The following is a 20,069-nucleotide window of genomic DNA, read 5'->3' on the forward strand; positions in this document are numbered from 1 at the left end:
GTCAAAAATTAAAGGATAAGTGCCTTGAAACCTATAAATGGGGTGGTCTGGACACTCATACACACATCACTCACACTATTAGCTCATTAACCCCTGGTGGAAAGAGACAGCCTTGTGGAACACTCAATTACACCCCAAAAACTTAGGCATAACAAAGTTGGCCACATCCATAGCAAGGCTCAACAGCATGCACTGGTTTTCCCCTACCCCTTCATAACATTCTCTGCTTTTCCTATGAACAAAACTTTCTTCCTAAACTATAAAATCAATCCAATACTTAACTAATGGACTTAACATCAGTCTTCTATATTTCTCTACTCCCTTCAGTAATGGCCTCACTTTTGCAACAGACAGCGCATCCCCCAACCCTTCTATTTTATAACCAGAGGGAGATTTTCCCTGAAGTCTATTACTGTCATTACCACTTGCGACACACTGCCTCTGCCTCCCCCTGTCACTCAAACCAGATTTCTTTCCTCTTCCACTACTCTCTGGACCATATTCTCAAACGCTTCTGCACTGCATCTCCGCTGCATTCAGAAGGCTCTAGTTAAAATTATACGGGTTTTTAAGTGTGTTATGGTTCTAGTGACAGATTAACTTGATTTCTACATTGTTAAGAGGAGAAACGCTCTTGAGAACTCAGCTAATCATCTATGTGGCCTTGGGAAAAATCTTGGTGAGTGAGCAGAACGTTTCAGAATATCAGTCGCTCTCTCTTTCTCTCTCTCTCTCAAACACTGTCATTACCTTCTGGCTCCTCGAGGGTGACGCGCGAGGCTGTGTTGTCCAGGAACCGCTTAAGTGTGACTTCCACCCAGAAGCGGTGAGGCTGCACGAGGGTAAACACGACTGGGTAGGTGTGCGCCGTGTTAGCGAAGGCCCCCACGCCCATCACCCTCACCCGCCCTGTCCTGCCGTCCTCCACCAGCAGTACCGCCTTCCCCGTCTGCGAGAGAGAGAGAGAGAGAGAGAGAGAGAGAGAGAGAGAGAGAGAGAGAGAGAGAGAGAGAGAGAGAGGGTTACAACATTCATATATTGTAAATCACAGCAAAACATGCGGTATTTCGTGGATACACAAGTCTTAATTTAACCTTTTTTTTCTTGTCATGATCGTTAAGTTCCCAGTTATTTATTATCCTCATAACAAAGACAAGTTTCATATATTATAAATCACAACAAAACGTGAGATTTTTAATGGATACGTAAGTCTTAATTTGCTTTTTCTTTCTTGTCATAACCATTGAGTCGCTATTTTTTTTCTTTTATTATTATTATCAGAGCAAAGACAAGATTCGTATTGCAAATCACAACAAAACAAGAGGCTTTTTTTTCATGGATACATAAGCCTTAATTTCACGTCCCTTTCTCTTTTTTTTCATTACTTTGTCCAATTTATTTTTTTCAGATCGTAAACTTTTCCTAGCACACTTTACATTCATTACTTAGCCTTCATTCACGGTTCTTAAGTTTACGCGCAACAAGATGCCAAAAAAAGACTCGTAAAGAAGCAAGCGAGTCACTATACCAGCTCTCCTGACTTCCCCTTTTTTTCCCCCGGTTACTTTTTCTCTCATTTCATTTCGTAAACCTTTCCCACCAATCCACCTGGTTTTCATCAGAGCTTGTTAATAGTTTACGTGTAACAACATAAAAAAATAAACAGAATAACAAGTAAATGAGAAAATGTACATGAATACTAACAAACAAATTAAATAGATAAACAAACACCCAAAACAAACACGCATCGCTACATCTCTATCTCTTCTCTTCACCTACCTCAACAAAATCTACAGAAGCGCAGACGTGTTTCTCATTCAGCACTTGCAGGAGGGTCGCGGTGTTGTTGGGGTTCCCGTCGGCACTGAGCACCCCACTACGACACCACACGGGGCCATACACGCTCGCCTCCTTAACGTACACCTCCGCGTCACGCCCTGCCTTGCTTGGTAAAGTGGCGGGTCCTGATAGTAGCGGCGGGGACGGGGAGAGGGGGTGAAGGGAAGTAAGAACAGCGTGAAGTAGAAAGAGGATTAGGAATTGAAGGAAAGAAGGAATGTGAAGGGGGAAGAAAGTAAGAGCGTGAAGAAAAGGGGAATGGGAAGTGAAGGAAGGGGAGAGGAGTGTGGAGGAGAATAGGGGTTTACGAAATGAAGGAAGGGGTGTGAAGGGGTAGAATGTAAGGAGCGTGAAGGAGGAATAGAGTGTGGAGTGTGAAGGGATTGAAAATAAGGAGCGTGAAGGAATCGGAGAGGGGTGTGAAGGTGAAAGGGGTTAGGAAGTGAAGGAAAGGAAGGAGTGTGCAGCGGGTAGAATGTAAGGAGCGCAGCGGGAAGGAGAAAGGGGATTGGGAAGTGACGGAAGGAGCGAGGAGTGGGAAAGGGATAGGATGGATAGAAATTGAAAGGTGGAAGTGAGGAATGGCAGAATATGAAGGAAGAAAGAAGAGAGAGAAGTCGGTGGGAAAAAAAAAAAAAAAAAAAAAAAAAAAAAAAAAAAAACGAACAAATTTTTAAACCGTCATAAAACCAGTAAAAATCAAGGATATTAGAATACTCACGCTCTGGAATGACGGTGTATCCTGCCACGACGCCCCTGAAGGCAGTGAGAGGGTCCGGCTCCTCCAGTATCCCCGGCAGACACACGGGCTGGATGTCATCTGCGTCAGGAGAGCGTGAGAGGCGCCGCGCTCTACTAGGCAGGTTATTATTGGCCACGGCAGAGAGGCCAACGCGATTTTCTCATGCATTCAACGTGACCGCAGACAAGCGTGTGTTATGTGCCTCGTCACGTGTGTCTGGCCTGGGTACGACCAACAACCCTGCTACGGCTCGCGGTGAAATGAGAGGGAGTGTTGGAAGTTATGTGTGTGTGTGTGTGTGTGTGTGTGTGATTCAACTCACTGGTTCGTTCTCTTCCTACTGCGATAACGAGAATGCTTTATAATTTTCACTTTATCAGCGTGAAAGATGCATTAAAAGATAAAAGAATAAGAGCAATTGTTTGAAATAATGTGTGTATTAGATTGCCTCTTACTCTACATCTCACTGCTGCACCAACCTGTTCAACGTAAGATGCATTGAACGGTTGTAAGATTCGAGTGTTCGGGGGAAGAGAACAAAGCTTCGTCTTGCCTCGCCAACTCTGCATCTCACTACAGCAACCACATGTCTTTCACCAACACTTTTTTTTTAACGAAAGATGCATTTAAAGGTTTGTGAGTTTCGAGTGAGTGTTCGAGACAACTGAGTGCTTCGTCTCGCCTCGCTGCCTCGTGTTCGTCGTATCACCAGCAGCAAATCTTTCTTATATCATCACTGTTATTTTATACGAGTATGAGAAAATGTATTCAAAAGTAAATGTTTTTCTTTACTATTCGATAATGAGTCTGAAATCTGCATGAGTCAGGCGTGAGTTGGCAGAACAGATTCACATTGTGTTAACAGAACTTTCCACTCATATAACGAAATGCATATGCAAATAACAAGAAAAATTCCCACGCTAGACATTGATGCAATACATACATGCAAGTTAGGGTATAAATTGTTATATTATAATTTCTTTTCTTTTTCTCTCTTTCCTCACGTACAGCGTGGGAGTCAGGCTGAGGTTAGCTGGGTTTTCCTATAAATTTTCATCTTTTTCCTCCTCCCGTAGCTACATCGCGATAACCACGCTGAGTTCAGCATCGTTGCTGAACACTCAGTATGAACTGAGTATGGAGAAGAGTTGTTGCCGTACATATACATTTGTATATTAGCTTAATTCGATAACGGTGACACCTAGATATGTATATTGTATCCTAATATGTTCTATTTAGTACTACCATGTATTATATACTTTGTAACATGTAACAACAATATTAAGAAGAGTCCCTGTATTGGCTAGCTGGCCACAGTGATAAGAAGGAAATGCTGGCAGAGTGTGTGCCAGTGCGTGGGGCGAGCAGAGAGGGCTCGGGAGTGTTCCTCGCCAGACATGGCGACTCTGTACATACTTGTATCTAAGGAAATAATAGTGTAAAAGCCACAGTTCCTGATTCCACACAGAAACTGAGAGAGAGAGAGAGAGAGAGAGAGAGAGAGAGAGAGAGAGAGAGAGAGAGAGAGAGAGAGAGAGAGAGAGAGAGAGAGAGAGAGAGAGAGAGAGAGAGTCACACATAAGTGACATTACATCTAACACATATATATATATATATATATATATATATATATATATATATATATATATATATATATATATATATATATATATATATATATATATATATATATATATATATATATATATATATAACATTATACCCAACACGGCGTTCTGTGGTTTGAGATATTTTTGCCCAACAAAATGACCAGAATTTACTGAAATGACGCAACAAATGTAATTAATGAAGTTTTAACTCAAATAACACCTTTTAAAACACCTTCAGCGTCGCCTACAGGAGCAGCAGGGAAGGAGGACGAGGGAGGGGCACTCACCGCGGAAGAGGAAAGGCTCAGCTAGTTCCAGCAGGCCCACATTGACGCCCAGGAAGAGGTCCGTCAGGGTGGTGATGTCCGGGTGGATCCTGCGCCCCACCACGAAGTTCTCCGTCGCCTCTTCGTCAGGTAACTGCCCAGACCGGCTCACGTGCACCACATTTCTGTGGTAAACGTGAAGAAATAACCACCACACATGAGTAGAGACGACAAACACACTCACACACACACACACACACACACACACACACACACACTCACACGCACACAATCTAACCACTAACACGCCAGGTGAGAACAAAATCTAAACCCAATTCTTGTCGTTATACAAAAACCAATATTCATCCTTCTTGGGAAACTTTAGGGCCTGAAAAAAATGCCTTACACTCTCAGAAACCCAGTATTATTATTGTTATTCGCTAATTTTTCGTCCTCTGTGAATTTTTGGTACCTGAAAATGTCACACACTTAAAATCCAGTGTTATTGTTGTTATCCATGTATTTCCCGTCCCCTGTAAATTTAAACACCTAAGAATGTCACGATCTAGAATTTTACTGTTATTGATATTCGCATATTTTTCGTCCTCAGTAAATTTTAACACCCAGAAATAGCATACGCTCGAAAAAAAAAAAAAGTGTTATTATTATTATTACTTTATTTTCCCTCTGTAGCCTCCCCTGACTCACATGTTGGGCGAGGCGGTGCAGTCAGCGTCAGTGAGCACGTGGAAGTTAGTGACGATGAGGCCCGGGCAGCGGTAGAAGAAGCGGCCGTCCTCCCTTGAGCCCAGAGCCACTAGCCACGGGAGCTCGGTCGTCCCCAGCTGGTCACGCGGTTGTAACGGGTTCTGGCGGGGTGATGGAGTGGTTTATGTAATTAGATAGTTAAGTGGTTCTCTTCTAAAGCTTCATGTAGTTACAGAAATGCCTATATGTCCTGAAATGAGTCTACAATGCAAGGAATTACAACGATGAATGGGTAATAAACTGAATACATCTTTATCACTTGTCTGCAGCAAACTACGGATAATTATCTCATGCAGAAAGTTTAGTCGTCTCTCTTTTATGCCAGAGTGAGATACAACGCTTACTCCTGAAGATGACTCGCTGAACTCGCAATAAAACACTAGTCTAATCTATTCTCTTCACACCGGATCCAAGTACAACGTTCCTTCTTCAGCGTAACTCTCTAAACACGAAATAAACATTAACCTGGTCTTTTCCCTTCAAATTTAACCCAAACACGACGATCATCCTTAAAAACAATTATCTGCACCCAAAATAAACATTAAGTGGTATTTCCTCTTTTCATTAGAACCAAACACAACGTTCAACCTTCAACACAATTCTCTGAACTCAAAGAAAACGGAGCAGACTCACACACTCACCCGCCCACAGTCAACAGGAAGGACGAGTTCAATGCCGCTTCCCTCCAAGATTTCTTTGACTCTATCCAGGAACACTTGGGCTGTGGCGTTCGCGGAGACGTCAGTGGTGTCCTCGTCTATCTCCACCACTACGTCCGGTTCCTTAGGGTTGTTAAGGACAGGGCCGGACGAGTCATTGATGAAGTTCGTCAGAGTGCTGGTGTTGTCCTTGTCCTCGTCAGACGTCAGAGTGGAGTGAATCTCTTGGGACAGAAGCATCAGTTCAGTCTTGAGTGGATCTTCGGGCACCCCAGCGGCGTCTTTGTCCTCCATTACCTTTACCATGCCCTCTATCGTCTGCAGGGAGAGGTCAGGGGTTGAATTATGGTTAACTTAGTGCATAACAGCATGGGGGTCATGTAACGCTGCTAGAAGAGGCGAGGAAACATGTTCTTTTCTTTTTTTTATTTATTGTTTTCTGTGCAGGAGGATCTTTCGCTGAGGCTGAAAAAAAGGCAAACTCTGGGTGTCAGTTTCCAAAGGGTAGTCAAAAGGATTATCCAAAATTATGAGAAGTGTTCAAATGTTCCTCTTAAAAGAATTAGTTATAAGTAGAGGGAAATACATAAACAGGCAGGGTTTTTCAGAGTTTAACAGTTAAAGGAATAAAAGATTGAGAATAAGAACACGGGAAATAAATAAAAAAAAAAAAAAAAAAAGACAGGGCGTCTCAGTTTAACAGTAAAAGGGATGAAAAAAAAAAAAAAGTCATAAGAAAGGAACTTAATAAAATAAGGGAAACTGCAAGAAGCCATCAGGCCTACACGTGGCAGTCCCTGTATGAAACACCCCTACGTATCAACACCTATCCTCATTCATAAATTTGTACAATCTCCTCTTAAAGATTCCTAACGACTCAACACTAACAACCTGATTACTGAGTCCATTCCATTCTTCTGCCACACTATTTTGAAAACCACTTCTTCTCTACAGTCAACTCTTGCATTAGGAAGGTGGACATGAATGGGATGCACAAAGTAAACAATCTTGTATAGCGAGTTTGCACAGCGAGTTTGCACTAATGACCTGTAAGAGCAATCCCTTGACCTCATCCAGAACACACTTGACCCATGACCTACCTTGGCCGCTCGCATCAACGCCTCTGACCTCCTGAATCTTCTACGGGGCGGCAAGGGCACGGGCAGGCTCTCCGGGGCGAACGTCACCGCCATGGCATTTTCCTGACACGAGTGAAAGAACGAAACTAAAAGAATGCTGTTGTAAAGGATAGAAAAGAGGGAGAAACAGGAAAGGGAGTGTAAACATAAAGGATGGTAAATAATTTGGAATGTAGAAAAGGTGGTGTGTGGGTAAATGAGGAACAAGAGTAAGTGGATAGTGTAGAATGTGATTTAAATGTTAAAAACGAGTTAAAGGGAGAAATTAAAGAAAAAAAAAAAGTGTAAACGTAACAGACTATGAGTAATTTGAAATTTAAAATTGAAGACAGGTGTTCATCGTTTTAACAAACCATTCAACTTTACTACGAAGATAAAAACAGAATCGGAAAGCGCAGCAAATAAGAAAAGAAGAAAAGAAAAAGAAAGAAACAAAAAAGAAGAAAATGATGACACAAGACAACACCTTTAGGACCAGTCACCACCTACAGGTAAACAGACTCCCACCTGCAGGAAGAGCGAGGCTGTGAGGCTTCCTGGCGGGGCGAAGAGTCTCCTGGTGGCGTGTGTCTTCCTCAGGCCCGCCTCTGCTCACACGTAGGAGGTGGCGGAGGGAAGAACCAAAGTAAATATGTATCTATAACATTTTGAATTTTTAGCATAGATTAGTTGTGAAATAGAAAATAATAGATGGATGAAGGGGAACGAAAATAAATATCAATAGCATTTTGAATTTTTGACATAGATTAGTTGTAAAATAGAAAAAAAAGATAAATGTAACATAGATAAATATGATCAAGTCTATCTGTCTGTCATAATCTAACAAGTTCACCTATGAATTATGATAAGGCAACTTGAAGATAAATATTTTTGAACAGTCGCTAAGGAGATGAACTGTTGGCGTAAACGATAATGCTAGAAATAAACTACTGACACACAAAACGATAAATGCTGGAGACAAAATATACATACAAACAAAACAATAATACTGACTTCAATAAACAATAATACACACAGTTAGACATTACACATTCTACTCTCGGTTTGTCCTGTCCTTAACCCTATTTTTCCTCCTATTTAACTCTTTCTGTGCCATTTGATAGTCTTCCCTAATTACTAAACCATTCTACGGCCTTTCTTCTTGTTTCACTCATCTCTAAGTATTACACTGGCTAAAATTACTATATATTACTTTCATTCTTTTTTTCTTTCTTGTCAATGCTTATTAAAATTTCATTGCTTCTAATACAGTGAGGTGTTGCTTACGGTTATTGTTCCCTTACCCGTAAATGTCTCAGCCGTCCCCAGCAACACGCTCACCACCGCCACCACCGCTGCAGCCATCCCTCAGCACTGTCTTGGCTCTCGGGACTGTTCGTAACTTCGCTCCCGTTACTGTCTTGTTCCTCGAGGGCGGGCGGGACAGTGGGGTCCAAACAGTTCACACAGGTAATGTCTTGAAATGATAGGGCGTCTCTTTATCCCGTTCTCTTTAGTTATATGGGAGACTTCAGCATTTTAAACTTTGAGTCTTGGAAGTTAAGATTGTGAACTTGATGAATTGATTATGAATACGTAAGAATTTGGTGATGGATTTAAGATTGAACTATGATAATGATAAGTATGTTAATTTGTCCACATTCACCATTTCTTTTCTTCATTGTCACTTTCCTGATCACTAAAACAACGCTCACTCATGATTCGTTGTCTTAATATTTGCTGTGCCTTCTTTGGGGAAATAAAATGAGGCGATGCACATTTTAAGTATCATTCTGAGCATACAAGTTTTCTGCTGTTTGTTTTACGTATTTCAGCTCTATAAAGTCATCAACGTTTACTGAAATGAAGCGAAAACTGTTATCAGCAAAATCTTGAGCCGAAAAAACACATAACTGAAATATGGTAGCGGAAGTTTACAGTATAATTCCAAAGGGGTATTTCAAAGTTTATTTCTGCTCTATCAAATCACCAGCGTTTACTGAAATGAAACCAAAAAATATTACTAGCAAAATTTTAAATCAAGTAACATTGCCAATAAACATGGTAGTGCAAGCTTGTGGTTTAAAAATATTTCTGCTCTATAAAAACCACCACCGTTTACTGAATTGGAACGAAAAATATCACTAACAATGTTTTAAGTCTTAACACTGATAACTCGCAACACAAACTGGCACGTTACACAGCACAGTATGGGTGTAGGTGTGTGACTGACTGACTGACTGACTGACGGAGTGTGTGACCGTTAAGCGCCTCCTTCTCCCCCCCCCCTCTACCCGTCGCCTCCTCTTCATCCTCTCATCCCTCCCTCGCTCTCCCTTTCTCGAGCCTCCTCTTCTCTCCTCCTCTCCCTTCCCTACTATTTAGTTCTGCAAGGGAATATTGAGTAATTTGTTCTTATTTAAGTTATCCTTCTCTTTTCCTTTCCCTTTACTTTCTCTTTTTCTTTTCTATTGCTGCTTTTTCTTTTTGTTCTGCTTCCTCCGGTTTTTCTTCATTACTCGTACTAGAAGAGTGAAATAATGTAGTTTTAAAAAATGAGTGAATAAAAGAAAAAGATTTGATAATGAATCTCTCTCTCTCTCTCTCTCTCTCTCTCTCTCTTGCATCAAACGCCATGCTTTCTAACCTCACGAAGTACTCTATATACGAGGCTCCCATGTGATAGGGGTCTGTATGGGAGAGTTGTCGCTTCTATGGGTTCTATGGGAGGGTGTACGGCCGGTATGGCAACACTGTTTTTTTGTGCTTGTGTTACCGAGGAGGAGGAGGAGGAGGAGGAGGGAGACCAGAAAGAGCAGAAGTAAAGTACGAGGAGGAAAGGATTAAGGAGGAGGAAGAAGAGGAGGTGGGGTACTGTAGAAAGTCTGAAAGAAGGAGGAAGATACATAAAAGTAGAAATGGGAAGATGATGATGATGCTGATGATGATGATGATGATGAAAAGGAGGAGGAGGAGGAGGAAGAGCGAAGGAGGAAGAGGAGTAGCAGAAAACATGAGTAAAAATCGGAGTAGAGAGACTAAGAATAGAAACAGGACCAAAAAAAAAAAAAAAAAAAAAAAAAAAAAGGAATATGGGAGAAGAAATAGAAAGAGAAAGAAGAAAAACTGTAGAAGAAAAGACATCAAAACAGAATTAGAAGGAAGAAGAGATGATGATGATGATGATGATGATGATGGTGAGGAGGAGGAGCAGAAAGAAGAAGAGTACAGTAATGTAATCTCACAATCATCGCAGGGGGTGTGGTGTGGTGTGGTTGTGACAAGGTGATGGCTGATAGAATAATGGTGTTGAGGTTCGCGTGCTGTGTGGAGGCTGGCAGTGGTGATGATAGTGATGATGGTGATGGTGGTGTTGGTGGCGCACATGGCGGTGATGACATGAGGTGGTGACAAAACAGGGACTTTCTCTAAACGCTCGACCGTAAATTCATGATCACAAAATTGGCACGGTGCATCTCTCTCTCTCTCTCTCTCTCTCTCTCTCTCTCTCTCTCTCTCTCTCTCTCTCTCTCTCTCTCTGACACAAAATATCACAGGGTAAACTAATGTCATAATCTAACTGAGTGTAACTATAAAACTGAATTAATGATGGAAATTGTGATATTTGTATTCATGTAGCTCATTTAGGTCTAGTTTGGGAACCTCGAAAGCAGATGTAGAAATTTCTAGCATAAGATGAAGGTAGACAGGAAGTCACTCAAACCTGTGTAGTGATTAGGAATAATTTAGCTGTAATCTGATAAATCAATGTTCTCTCAACTCTCCAACAATGTTACTTTACTTACTAAGTCTACCTTAAAAATGAATTTTCTATGAATCTACGAGAAGCTAAAGAAAACGAATTTTGAAGGTAAACACATGAAAACGTAAAATATCTGTTCCTGGTAGCTTCCTTCATACATAACAAGACAGGGCATTGGAAAAAGACCAGTATGTATTTAGATAAGGATAGAAATTATCTCAGTATTATGCAGTGGCTTTTAAATTTAAAGGTAGAAAAAAATTCGTGGCACAGATTTTTATTGTTAGTAAGGGGAAGGGGGCACTTAATAATAATAATAATAATAATAATAATAATAATAATAATAATAATAATAATAATGGAAGTAATTTGCACAGTTCTTATCTCCAAAATGATAAGGGATAAGAAGAAAAAAGAAGACAGAGAGAGAGAGAGAGAGAGAGAGAGAGAGAGAGAGAGAGAGAGAGAGAGAGAGAGAGAGAGAGAGAGAGTCGCAGCCATACACAATGAAGCCGATTTAGCACCGCCGGCACAGACAAAAGGCTGAAATAAAAACACTCCACTTAAGCCAGAGAACCATTACTGCCGAGGAGGAGGAGGAGGAGGAGGAGGAGGAGGGGGGAGGAGGAGGAGGAGGAGGAGGAGGAGGAGTGTTTAAAAAAAGAAGGAAAGGAGGTCGACTAGGGAGGGAGGAGGAGGAGGGAGAGCCTGAGGAGAGAAAGGAACAGAAGAAAGGGAGGAAACAGCATTAGCTCTTCACACAAAGCCTTGAGGAAAGAGACGCAAGCGAGGAGGAGGAGGAGGAGGAGGAGGAGGAGGAGGAGGAGGAGGAGGAGGAGGAGGAGGAGGAGGAGGAACTGAAAGGGGAGGCACGAAGAACAGGAGGAAGCAGAGGAAGAAAAGAGGTAGGACTTTTAGAAGAAGAAGAAGAAGAAGAAGAAGAAGAAGAAGAAGAAGAAGAAGGACAAGCTGGAGAAGGAGGCGGAGGAAACAGACAAAAAAGCACAATAAACAAAAGAAGAAACTATAGAAGAATCACCACCATCATCACTACCACCACCATTTTCACCACCACCACCACCACCACCAGTGCCTCCGTCGCCGCCACTGCCACGTTCAGCAAAACTCGGGAGAAATATCCAGGCAGTAGCGGTGACTCGAGAAAATTCCCATTTACTATTGTGGCGAGGCGGCGGACCGTGGCGGGAGCGTGGCGGGACTCTCCTACAGCCATTATTTGATTTTCCTACCGCGGGCGCCACAGTCCTCCACGTCGCCCCTCCTTATCTTCCCGGGGCTCTAGGACACCCCCGTCAGCTATCCTGGAGGAGGGAGTGTTGAGCGAAGTCCCTGGTGAAGCTGAGCGATGCATTGTGGGATGGGTCTTCCTGTTAGAGTCATGGGGTGTGGGCAAGTGAAGTCTTTTATTTTTTTTTTCCTCGCTCGTGGTCTAAAACGCTTTCTTTTCTCTGTCTGTCTGTCTGTCTATACGTCTCTGTCTCTCTTTGCTGTCTTACCACGAGTAGTTTCCAGGCCCACAGATGATTAGCCAGGTTTTCAACAGCGTTTCTCCTGTTAATATTATCTTGTTAATCTGTCACTAGAACTGAAAGAACACGCTTAGAAACCAGTGTCACTTCAACTAGAGCCTTTGGGAAATATTGGTGTGGCGCTCGTGTCTCAGAATAAGGTTTCTCTCTCTCTCTCTCTCTCTCTGTTTTCAAAAGGCCACTGAGATGATTAGCCTCGTTCTCCTGCATATTTTCCCATTGAAGACACAGAATCCTTGTTAAACTGTCACTAGAATCACGAAAGCACTCTTGAAAACTCTAACAGCCTCCACCAGTCTTGCGCCTCTTATACGCTGTGGAGGCGTTGAGGAATCAGGCAGTTTTAGTCAATATTTGGGGTATCTTCTAACTGTCTTCCCCTCGAATCGGGTTATGAAGTTCCGTAGTGCTATTGGTGGTGGTGGTGGTGTAAGCTTCTCTCTCTCTCTCTCTCTCTCTCTCTCTCTCTCTCTCTCTCTCTCTCTCTCTCTCTCTCTCATGGATGATTTGATTTTCAGACGCTTTCGGTTCACTGGTTCGTCAATAAATTGGTTTCTTCATTTGTTTCCGTTCGTCTGCCTGTCTGTCTGTCTGTCTGTCTGTGTATCATTTCCGCCTCTATCCTTCGCTAATTACACGCTAACAGTCGATTACGCAGAGCCAGGTTTGGGTAAGGAGGTGATTAAGAGGGGAAAGGCCTAATTAACGGATAGATGAAGGACTTGACAAATGAGGGAGAGGACATCGGAAGGATGAATGAATAGGAGGAGGAGGAGGAGGAGGAGGAGGAGGAGGAGGAGGAGGAGGAGGGGGATAGATCGAGGGAGAAAGGGAGGGCCACAGTAGAATTCTCTCTCTCTCTCTCTAATGCCCATCGCCTTTCCCCTTACCCCCTTCCTCCTTTTCCTCGTTTACCTCCTCCTCCTCCTCCTCCTCCTCTTCCTCCTCCTCGCAATGGCACCTCTAGTGACGTCACAATCCTCCCTCTTGATCGCCAAACACACGGAAAACAATCTGGTGACGTAGACAATCACGCAGCCAATCAACGCGCCGGGAACAAACAACACACTTAACCTTAGCCAATAGCGAGGGAGCGTCTCGAGTGGTGACGTCACACAGCTAGTAACCAATCAGCGTGCAGGGAGGGCGGGCAGCGGGCCAAGCTCCTCCCAGTGGGCGGAGCTTGGGACAATTGAAAACGGTAATCATGGCCATTGTCAACATCACATAATCTGGAATAATCCTGGAGGAGATGGAATGGAAGGGCAAGCCACGTGAACACTCCTGGAGGAAGAGCTGGTGGTGGTGGTGGTTGAGGTAGTGATGGTGGTGGTCCTCGTACGGTTCATCAGGAAAGCGAGCGGGAAAGTAGCGGTTTTGTGTCATATTGAAGAGATGAGGCGGTTCACTTGGCACTTTAACTCAACAACCACTCCTCCCTCTCCCTCTCTCTCTCTCTCTCTCTCTCTCTCTCTCTCTCTCTCTCTCTCTACAGATCAAGGCAAGGGCGTTATTGTATACACCCGTGAGCCCCCAGCCACCCCTCGCCCGCAGTCTAACAAATGTTCCTCCTCCTTCGTGGTTCTCAAGGTTGACAATACCAAGCATAATTTGGCGGCCGGGCGTGGGAAGATGAATACGTTCCTGTCGCTGTAATGATCCCTTGGGCGAGGAGGAGGAGGAGGAAGAGAAGAAGGAGGAGGAGGAGGAGGAGGAGGGGCTGGTGGGTCTTTCTTGTCTCTTCCTCCTACTCTTCCTCCTTTTCCTTCGCTCTTGAACTGACTGCAAGGCCTTAAGGAGGAGGAGGAGGAGGAGGAGGAGGAGGAGGAGGAGGAGGAGGAGGAGGAGGAGGAGGAGGAGGAGGAGGAATTGCTGCGAGAAAGGAGCATGCGTGGGTCTTCCTGCCTCTTCTGATTGTAAGGACCTAAGGATGATGGCTTAGAAGAAGATAAAGAAAAAAAGAAGAAGAGAAGAAGAAGCAGAAGAAGAAGAAGAAGAAGAAGAAGAAACTGGTGGATTTTCCTACATCTTCGTCCTTTTCCATCTTTTCCTTCACTCCCTGGACTGATAGCGAGCCCTCAGAGAACGACCAGGTCCCTAAGAGAAAGACGAGGCCCAGACGACTTCGGCCACGTCCCCCTGAAGGATGTGGAGACTCGTGAAGGGCGACTCGGTGTTTTAAGACGGCGACTGTGGCCCTGAGAGTGGAGAAGAAGTGGAATGGAAGGAGGAGGAGGAGGAGGAGGAGCAGGAGGAGGAGAACAACAACAACAACAACAACAACAACAACTACAACAACAACAGTAGCAGTACAAGGAACAACACCACCACCACCAACAACAACAGTAACAACAAAAACAAGAACAACGGTAGCAGTAACAGCAATACCATCAACAGCAGCAGCAGAAACAGCAGCAGTAGCAGCAGCAGCAGTACAGTTACAAGTACCACAACAGTCCCAGGGGAGGGCAGCGCCAGAACGCGACAGCAAATCCTAAGACCACAAGAAACTTACCCGGAACTCAACCATCGCGTGGGTCTCATCTGGGGAACAAAAAAACACATAATTTAACCCACCAAGACAGTGAGGTAGCAAGCACCATCACACTATTTAACCGCAAGGAACACCCCAGAATTCATAAGACTCTATATAGGTCAATAACTTCGAGTCCCTCCTAACTACAGCCTTCCTCCGTGACCTGGCGTGACCTCGATCTAGCCAGCGCCTCATTAAACGTCCCTCATCCCTCCTGGCACTCCAGTAAGCCACGCCAGCAGCACGAACGTAACATTTAGCTGGGGAGGGTGACGTTGTAACACTTCTTCTTCCTCTTACTCTCTTCTTCTTCTTCCTACTTATCCACTTTCACCTTACACAGTATTTCAATTTGGTCACTAAACACTGTTAGTTCTAGATCAAGGATGTGAGAGGGGAGAAGGAGGAAGAGGAGGAGGAAGATGAGGGGGAAGAGAGGGTGAGGTGGAGGGGAGACATGAGAAGGGAGGGAAGTGTGGATTTCTGACATGGAAGGGAGGGAAGAGAGAGGAAGGAGGAAAGGGATTGTGGGGAGGAATTGAGGAAAGAGGAGGAAGGGAAATGGAGGAGGGAAATTAACATAGAAGGGAAGGAATAGAGAGATGAGGGGAATGAAAATGTGGAGGAAGGAGGAAAATAGAGGAATGGAGAGAAGATGAGGAAAAATAAGGAAAGAAATGAAGAGGGGAGCAAAGGAAGGGGAAGATATAGGAAAGTGGAAAGGAAGGAAAGGAGGAAGAATAAGAGAAGGGATGGAGAGAAACTGGAAGGGAGATTAGAAAGAGGATAATGAAAGAAATAGAAAAAGGAAAGATAGGGAGATAAATGGGAGGGAATAGAGAGAGAGACAGAGAGCGAGACTAACACGGAAAAGAAAGGAAAAGGAGGAGGAAAGGGAGGGAGAGAAATAAAAGGGTAGAAGTGGAGGAATGAAGAGAAGACGAGAGGGAATTGAGAGAAAAAAAAGAGCAAGAATAACATGGAATAGAAAGATAAACGAAGAAATGAAGAGAAAAGGGAGAAAAATAGGAACTGAGAGAAACAGAGAGCGAGGGTAACAGGAAGGAGAGGGAAGAAATGAAGAGAGAAGGAGAGATAGGAAGAGGAATAGGAGGAAACTGAGAAAAAAGAGTGGGGAAAATGAGAAAAATAAGAAAATTGAGAAATATAAAATAATGGATGAGTTTCTTAAGACGCAACGAAGGAACACCACCACCACCACCACCACCACCACCACCTAAAACAAACAGACCCACAATACATGAGTGATGGGAAAAACCGACACACAAACACACACTCTTCAGACAATGAACAGGCCACTCGTAAATCTTATTCTGCCCCAAACTTGTTCTTGGTGTTGCCTGTCACGACTTACTTAATTGTACACTTATTTATCACCGGCCTTACTTAAAACAGCACTCTGGGGCGCCACTAGCACTCACTTGTGGGAGCTGAAGGGACTGTAGGTAAACAAACCACCACCACCACCACCACCACCAACAACAACAACAACAACAACACCACTACTACTACTACTACTACTACTACTAGAACTACTACTACTACTACTACTACTACTACTACTACTACACATGTTCTTTTCACCTAGATGGCGGAAGGGGAAGAGGAAGAAGGGTACGAAGGAGGAGGAGGAGGAGGAGGGAGGAGGAGGAGGAGGAGGAGGAGGAGGAAGAGGAACATACAAAGGATATCTAAACAGCAATATACCTTTTGGTCCTTACAAGGCTGTTTGGGTAACTATTCTACGCTATTAGTAGGAGAGACAGGATAGTAAAAGGAAGAGGAAGAGGAGGAGGAGGAGGAGGAGAAAAGGCTCCATTGTACCTCCAGTTCCTACCTTACTTAATAAGAATAAGTAATAAAAAAAATAAATAAGTGTAGAGATGAAGAGAGAATAAAGGAAAGAGAAAGAGAAAAAACAAACAAATAAACAAACAAACAAACAAACAAACAAACAAGCCAGGTCACGTAAGGTCAAAGTTGACTCTCAATATAAATTCCTGTAAGTTCGCCTCTAATGGAACCAAGTGTTTGTTTTCAGCGATGAATTAACGAGATGAATAAATAAATAAAGAACCCAAGGAACGACTGGCCGCTAAGAGAACCAATACAAAGGCCATTAAAACTAAGAAAAACTGAGAAAAACACTCCACACTCTTATACAAATTCAAAGCTGGTATTGATGTTCTGTTTTTGTGGCGATACTAAACTTGTACAAACTCTACGTTAAGTTTCATTTTTCATTACAGAGTGCTTGCTTTCTCTCTCTCTCTCTCTCTCCGTTTCTAGTTTTCTTCTTCCTTGTTTTTTTTTGTTTCTTTTTTCTTCCTTTTCCTCTTCTTCTTCTGTATTTCGTTTTTTGTTTGAATTTTCATGTTTTTTTTCTCCTTCTATTACTTAACCTTGTCTTCGTTATTCTCCTCCTCTTTGTTTTCTTCCTCTTTCTTTTTCTATTCATCTTTCTTTTCCTCCTCTTATTCTAGGTCTGATCTTCGTTCTTTTTGCACTGTTCACATTTAATTTCTTCTTCCAATTCTTTTTCTCTTTCTAATCCTCTTCATCTTAGTTTTCTTCTTCCTTGTCCTCTTCTAATGTTGAAACCTCTTGACTTCTATCGCCTCTTTTTTCTACTCCTCCTCCTCCTCTTCCTCCTTGTAGGTGAATCTTTATGCAACGGTTACTGGAAACAGGAAAACACCTTTGAAAAATTCTAGTTACTTGCTGTAGACTAAACCCTTGAAAACCCAACAACTTCTACTAGAACCACGGAAACACCCTTGAAAACCCCAATAACTTTCACTAGAACCACGAAAACACCCTTGAAAACCCCAATAACTTTCACTAGAACCCTGAAAACACCCTTGAAAACCCAATAACTTTCACTAGAACCCTAAAAACACCCTTGAAAACCCCAATAACTTCTACGAGAACCCTGAAAACACCCTTGAAAACCCCAATAACTTTCACTAGAACCACGAAAACACCTTGAAAACCCCAAATAACTTCCAACACAGCGAACCTTATTGAAACTATTACAAGAACCACGAAAACACCCTTGAAAAACCCCAGTAACTCCTCGCATTTGATCACGTTAAAAGAACCAAAACAAGGCACCACAAATTTGAAAAAGCGAGACAGAGACCGTGACAGAGAGGGACCGAGAGAGAGAGAGAGAGAGAAAGAGAGAGAGAAGGACCGAGGTAAGTAAGTATCTTTTACATTAGCGTCCCTTTGGAGTTTGGATAGAGAAATATTCCATGGAGATTTTTAAAAGAAGGCAAAGGATCTCCATCAAATCGCAGCTATAAATTCACAAAGCGGCGAGAGATTAACGTCCATTCAGACCCGATATATATTTCACCTCTCCCATTCTCAAGACCCATTCCTGCCTCGTGCCTTACATTCTCCTCTCACTCTTTCCTTCCTCCCTCAAGTTTGTACTCTGTCCCTACACGGCTTCCCCTCTCCCTTCCCCCTCTTGCCCACTCCCTCTCTCTCTCTCTCTCTGAAACACATTTGGGAAGAGAGAGAGAGAGAGAGAGAGAGAGAGAGAGAGAGAGAGAGAGAGAGAGAGAGAGAGAGAGAGAGAGAGAGGTTGAGAATGAGACCTGAACACCATATTGATCCTCACTCCGGACTGCCAGCCACTCATTTGCGGCTCCCGATCACACCAGGAGAAGGAGGAGGAGGAGGAGGAGGAACACAAAGGAAGGACTAAAAAAAAATACTGTTACTTGTACAACTGTTTGTGTGATAAAACTAGATTTTCTTAGCTAAAGTGAGAAAGGAGGAGGAGGAGGAGGAGGATGAGGAGGAGGGAAGGCATGGGAGGTGTGTGGTTGTTAGCTAGTTGTGTGAACGAGTGAATGAGCGAGACTTGTGTGAGGCATGAATACGCGTATGAGTGAACGAGCTAGGCTTCAGTCATAAGTGTTAAGTTGAAGTGCGCGGCCTGGCGCCGGGAGATCACCTACCTCCAGCCTTCTGTTCACACCTTCTGTGAATAAACACCTGCACTGTTACCTGCGTTTCCTGTGCCCCTGCTGGTCAAGAGTCGAACATGGCGCAGTGAGTAGGATCAGGACAAGGCTGCAGTGGGTACGGCGCAGAATGGAGAAGCAGTTGGAGGCGCTGGCTGCCCTGCTAGCGCGACAGTCGGAGCAGAGTCAGGCTCTGCTAGCGCGACAGTCGGAGCAGAGTCAGGCTCGCGAGGAGCGTTTAACCCAGCTGCTGGAGAGAGTGGGGACACAAGCTCCCAGTCGCACCACGGCGAGCAATGAAGGCGAAACCACAGCCCGCAGCACGTCTACCCAGGGCGCGAGGTTCCCGACGTCCGCCACCATCATTCCTCACTTAACGGCGTCAGCATCTTTACGTGAGTTCGACACGTGGCGCCATAAGTTTGAAGGATACGTAACCCTCGCCAGGATAGACTGTCTCTCCCTGGCTGAGCAGAGGGGCGGCACTCGCTGCTGTCCTAGACGACGAGTGGACCCGTACACTTCGCTACGGGATAAGCTTACCGAGAGACGCGGAGTTAAGAACCATCCTCGATGCAATGTGTGAGTACCTGCGAAGCCAGCGCAACATCATCATGGATAGAAGAGACTTCTACTCCCGCGTGCAAGAAACGCAAGAAGGTTTTGACGACTTTTTATGTGCTGTAAAGGAAATCGCCAATTTCTGTGACTTTTGCGACCAGTGCATAAACCATCAGCTGCGTGACAGAATTGTCGTTGGGACACGAGACGAAGTGGCTCTGAAACGCATGCTGGAGAACAAGAAACTCACCCTTGAAAACGCCATAGATATTTGCAGAGCATCAGAGAGCGCTAACCAGTGTAGTGCAGTACTAAGGGGCGGCTCTCACTCTTCGAGCCATGGTGTGAACGCTGTCTCGAACTACAGGAAGGGCAGTTTCGGGGGCTCAAGCCCCACGGGCTGTTATCGTTGTGGCAAAGATTGTCGCAGTGACAAAAGGGGATGCCAGGCAATAGATAAAGTGTGTCGTAACTGCGGGAAAAGAGGGCATTTTGCGAGTGTATGTCAGCAGACAGTGAGGAAACGACGAGGAGCTTCGAGGAGTTCCTCAACTGTCTCTCCTCATCGCGGTGCAGGCCCGAGGCGGGGAGCCAGTGCCAGTGTATACCAGCTCTTATCAGGCGTATACACAAAGACGGTGACGGCACGACCTGCG

The 20,069-nt window shown here is 44.0% G+C and overlaps 1 protein-coding gene across 10 annotated transcripts in view; it reads right to left on the bottom strand.

Moving 5' to 3' along the window:
* The window catches only part of LOC135089068 (uncharacterized), a 182,674-nt gene that overhangs the window by 1,261 nt on the left and 161,344 nt on the right, over window positions 1–20,069 (bottom strand). For 3 of the 10 annotated variants that reach the window (XM_063984287.1, XM_063984281.1, XM_063984282.1), the window contains 10 exons: window positions 14,831–14,859; window positions 8,307–8,860; window positions 7,531–7,610; window positions 6,985–7,086; window positions 5,867–6,202; window positions 5,166–5,326; window positions 4,479–4,642; window positions 2,561–2,659; window positions 1,780–1,964; window positions 751–949 (listed from right to left, as the gene is read on the bottom strand). In XM_063984287.1, the coding sequence (XP_063840357.1) occupies window positions 751–949; window positions 1,780–1,964; window positions 2,561–2,659; window positions 4,479–4,642; window positions 5,166–5,326; window positions 5,867–6,202; window positions 6,985–7,086; window positions 7,531–7,610; window positions 8,307–8,367 (1,387 nt within the window). In that variant the 5' untranslated portion in view covers window positions 8,368–8,860; window positions 14,831–14,859. Of the gene's footprint in view, window positions 1–750; window positions 950–1,779; window positions 1,965–2,560; window positions 2,660–4,478; window positions 4,643–5,165; window positions 5,327–5,866; window positions 6,203–6,984; window positions 7,087–7,530; window positions 7,611–8,306; window positions 8,861–14,830; window positions 14,860–20,069 lie in introns of those variants that run through there. The other 7 variants (XM_063984286.1, XM_063984285.1, XM_063984284.1 and 4 more) reach the window with 4 other exon arrangements.

The sequence above is a fragment of the Scylla paramamosain genome, chromosome 32 (assembly GCF_035594125.1).
Source record: "Scylla paramamosain isolate STU-SP2022 chromosome 32, ASM3559412v1, whole genome shotgun sequence".
In the NCBI taxonomy this organism is placed as follows: Eukaryota; Metazoa; Arthropoda; class Malacostraca; order Decapoda; family Portunidae; genus Scylla; species Scylla paramamosain.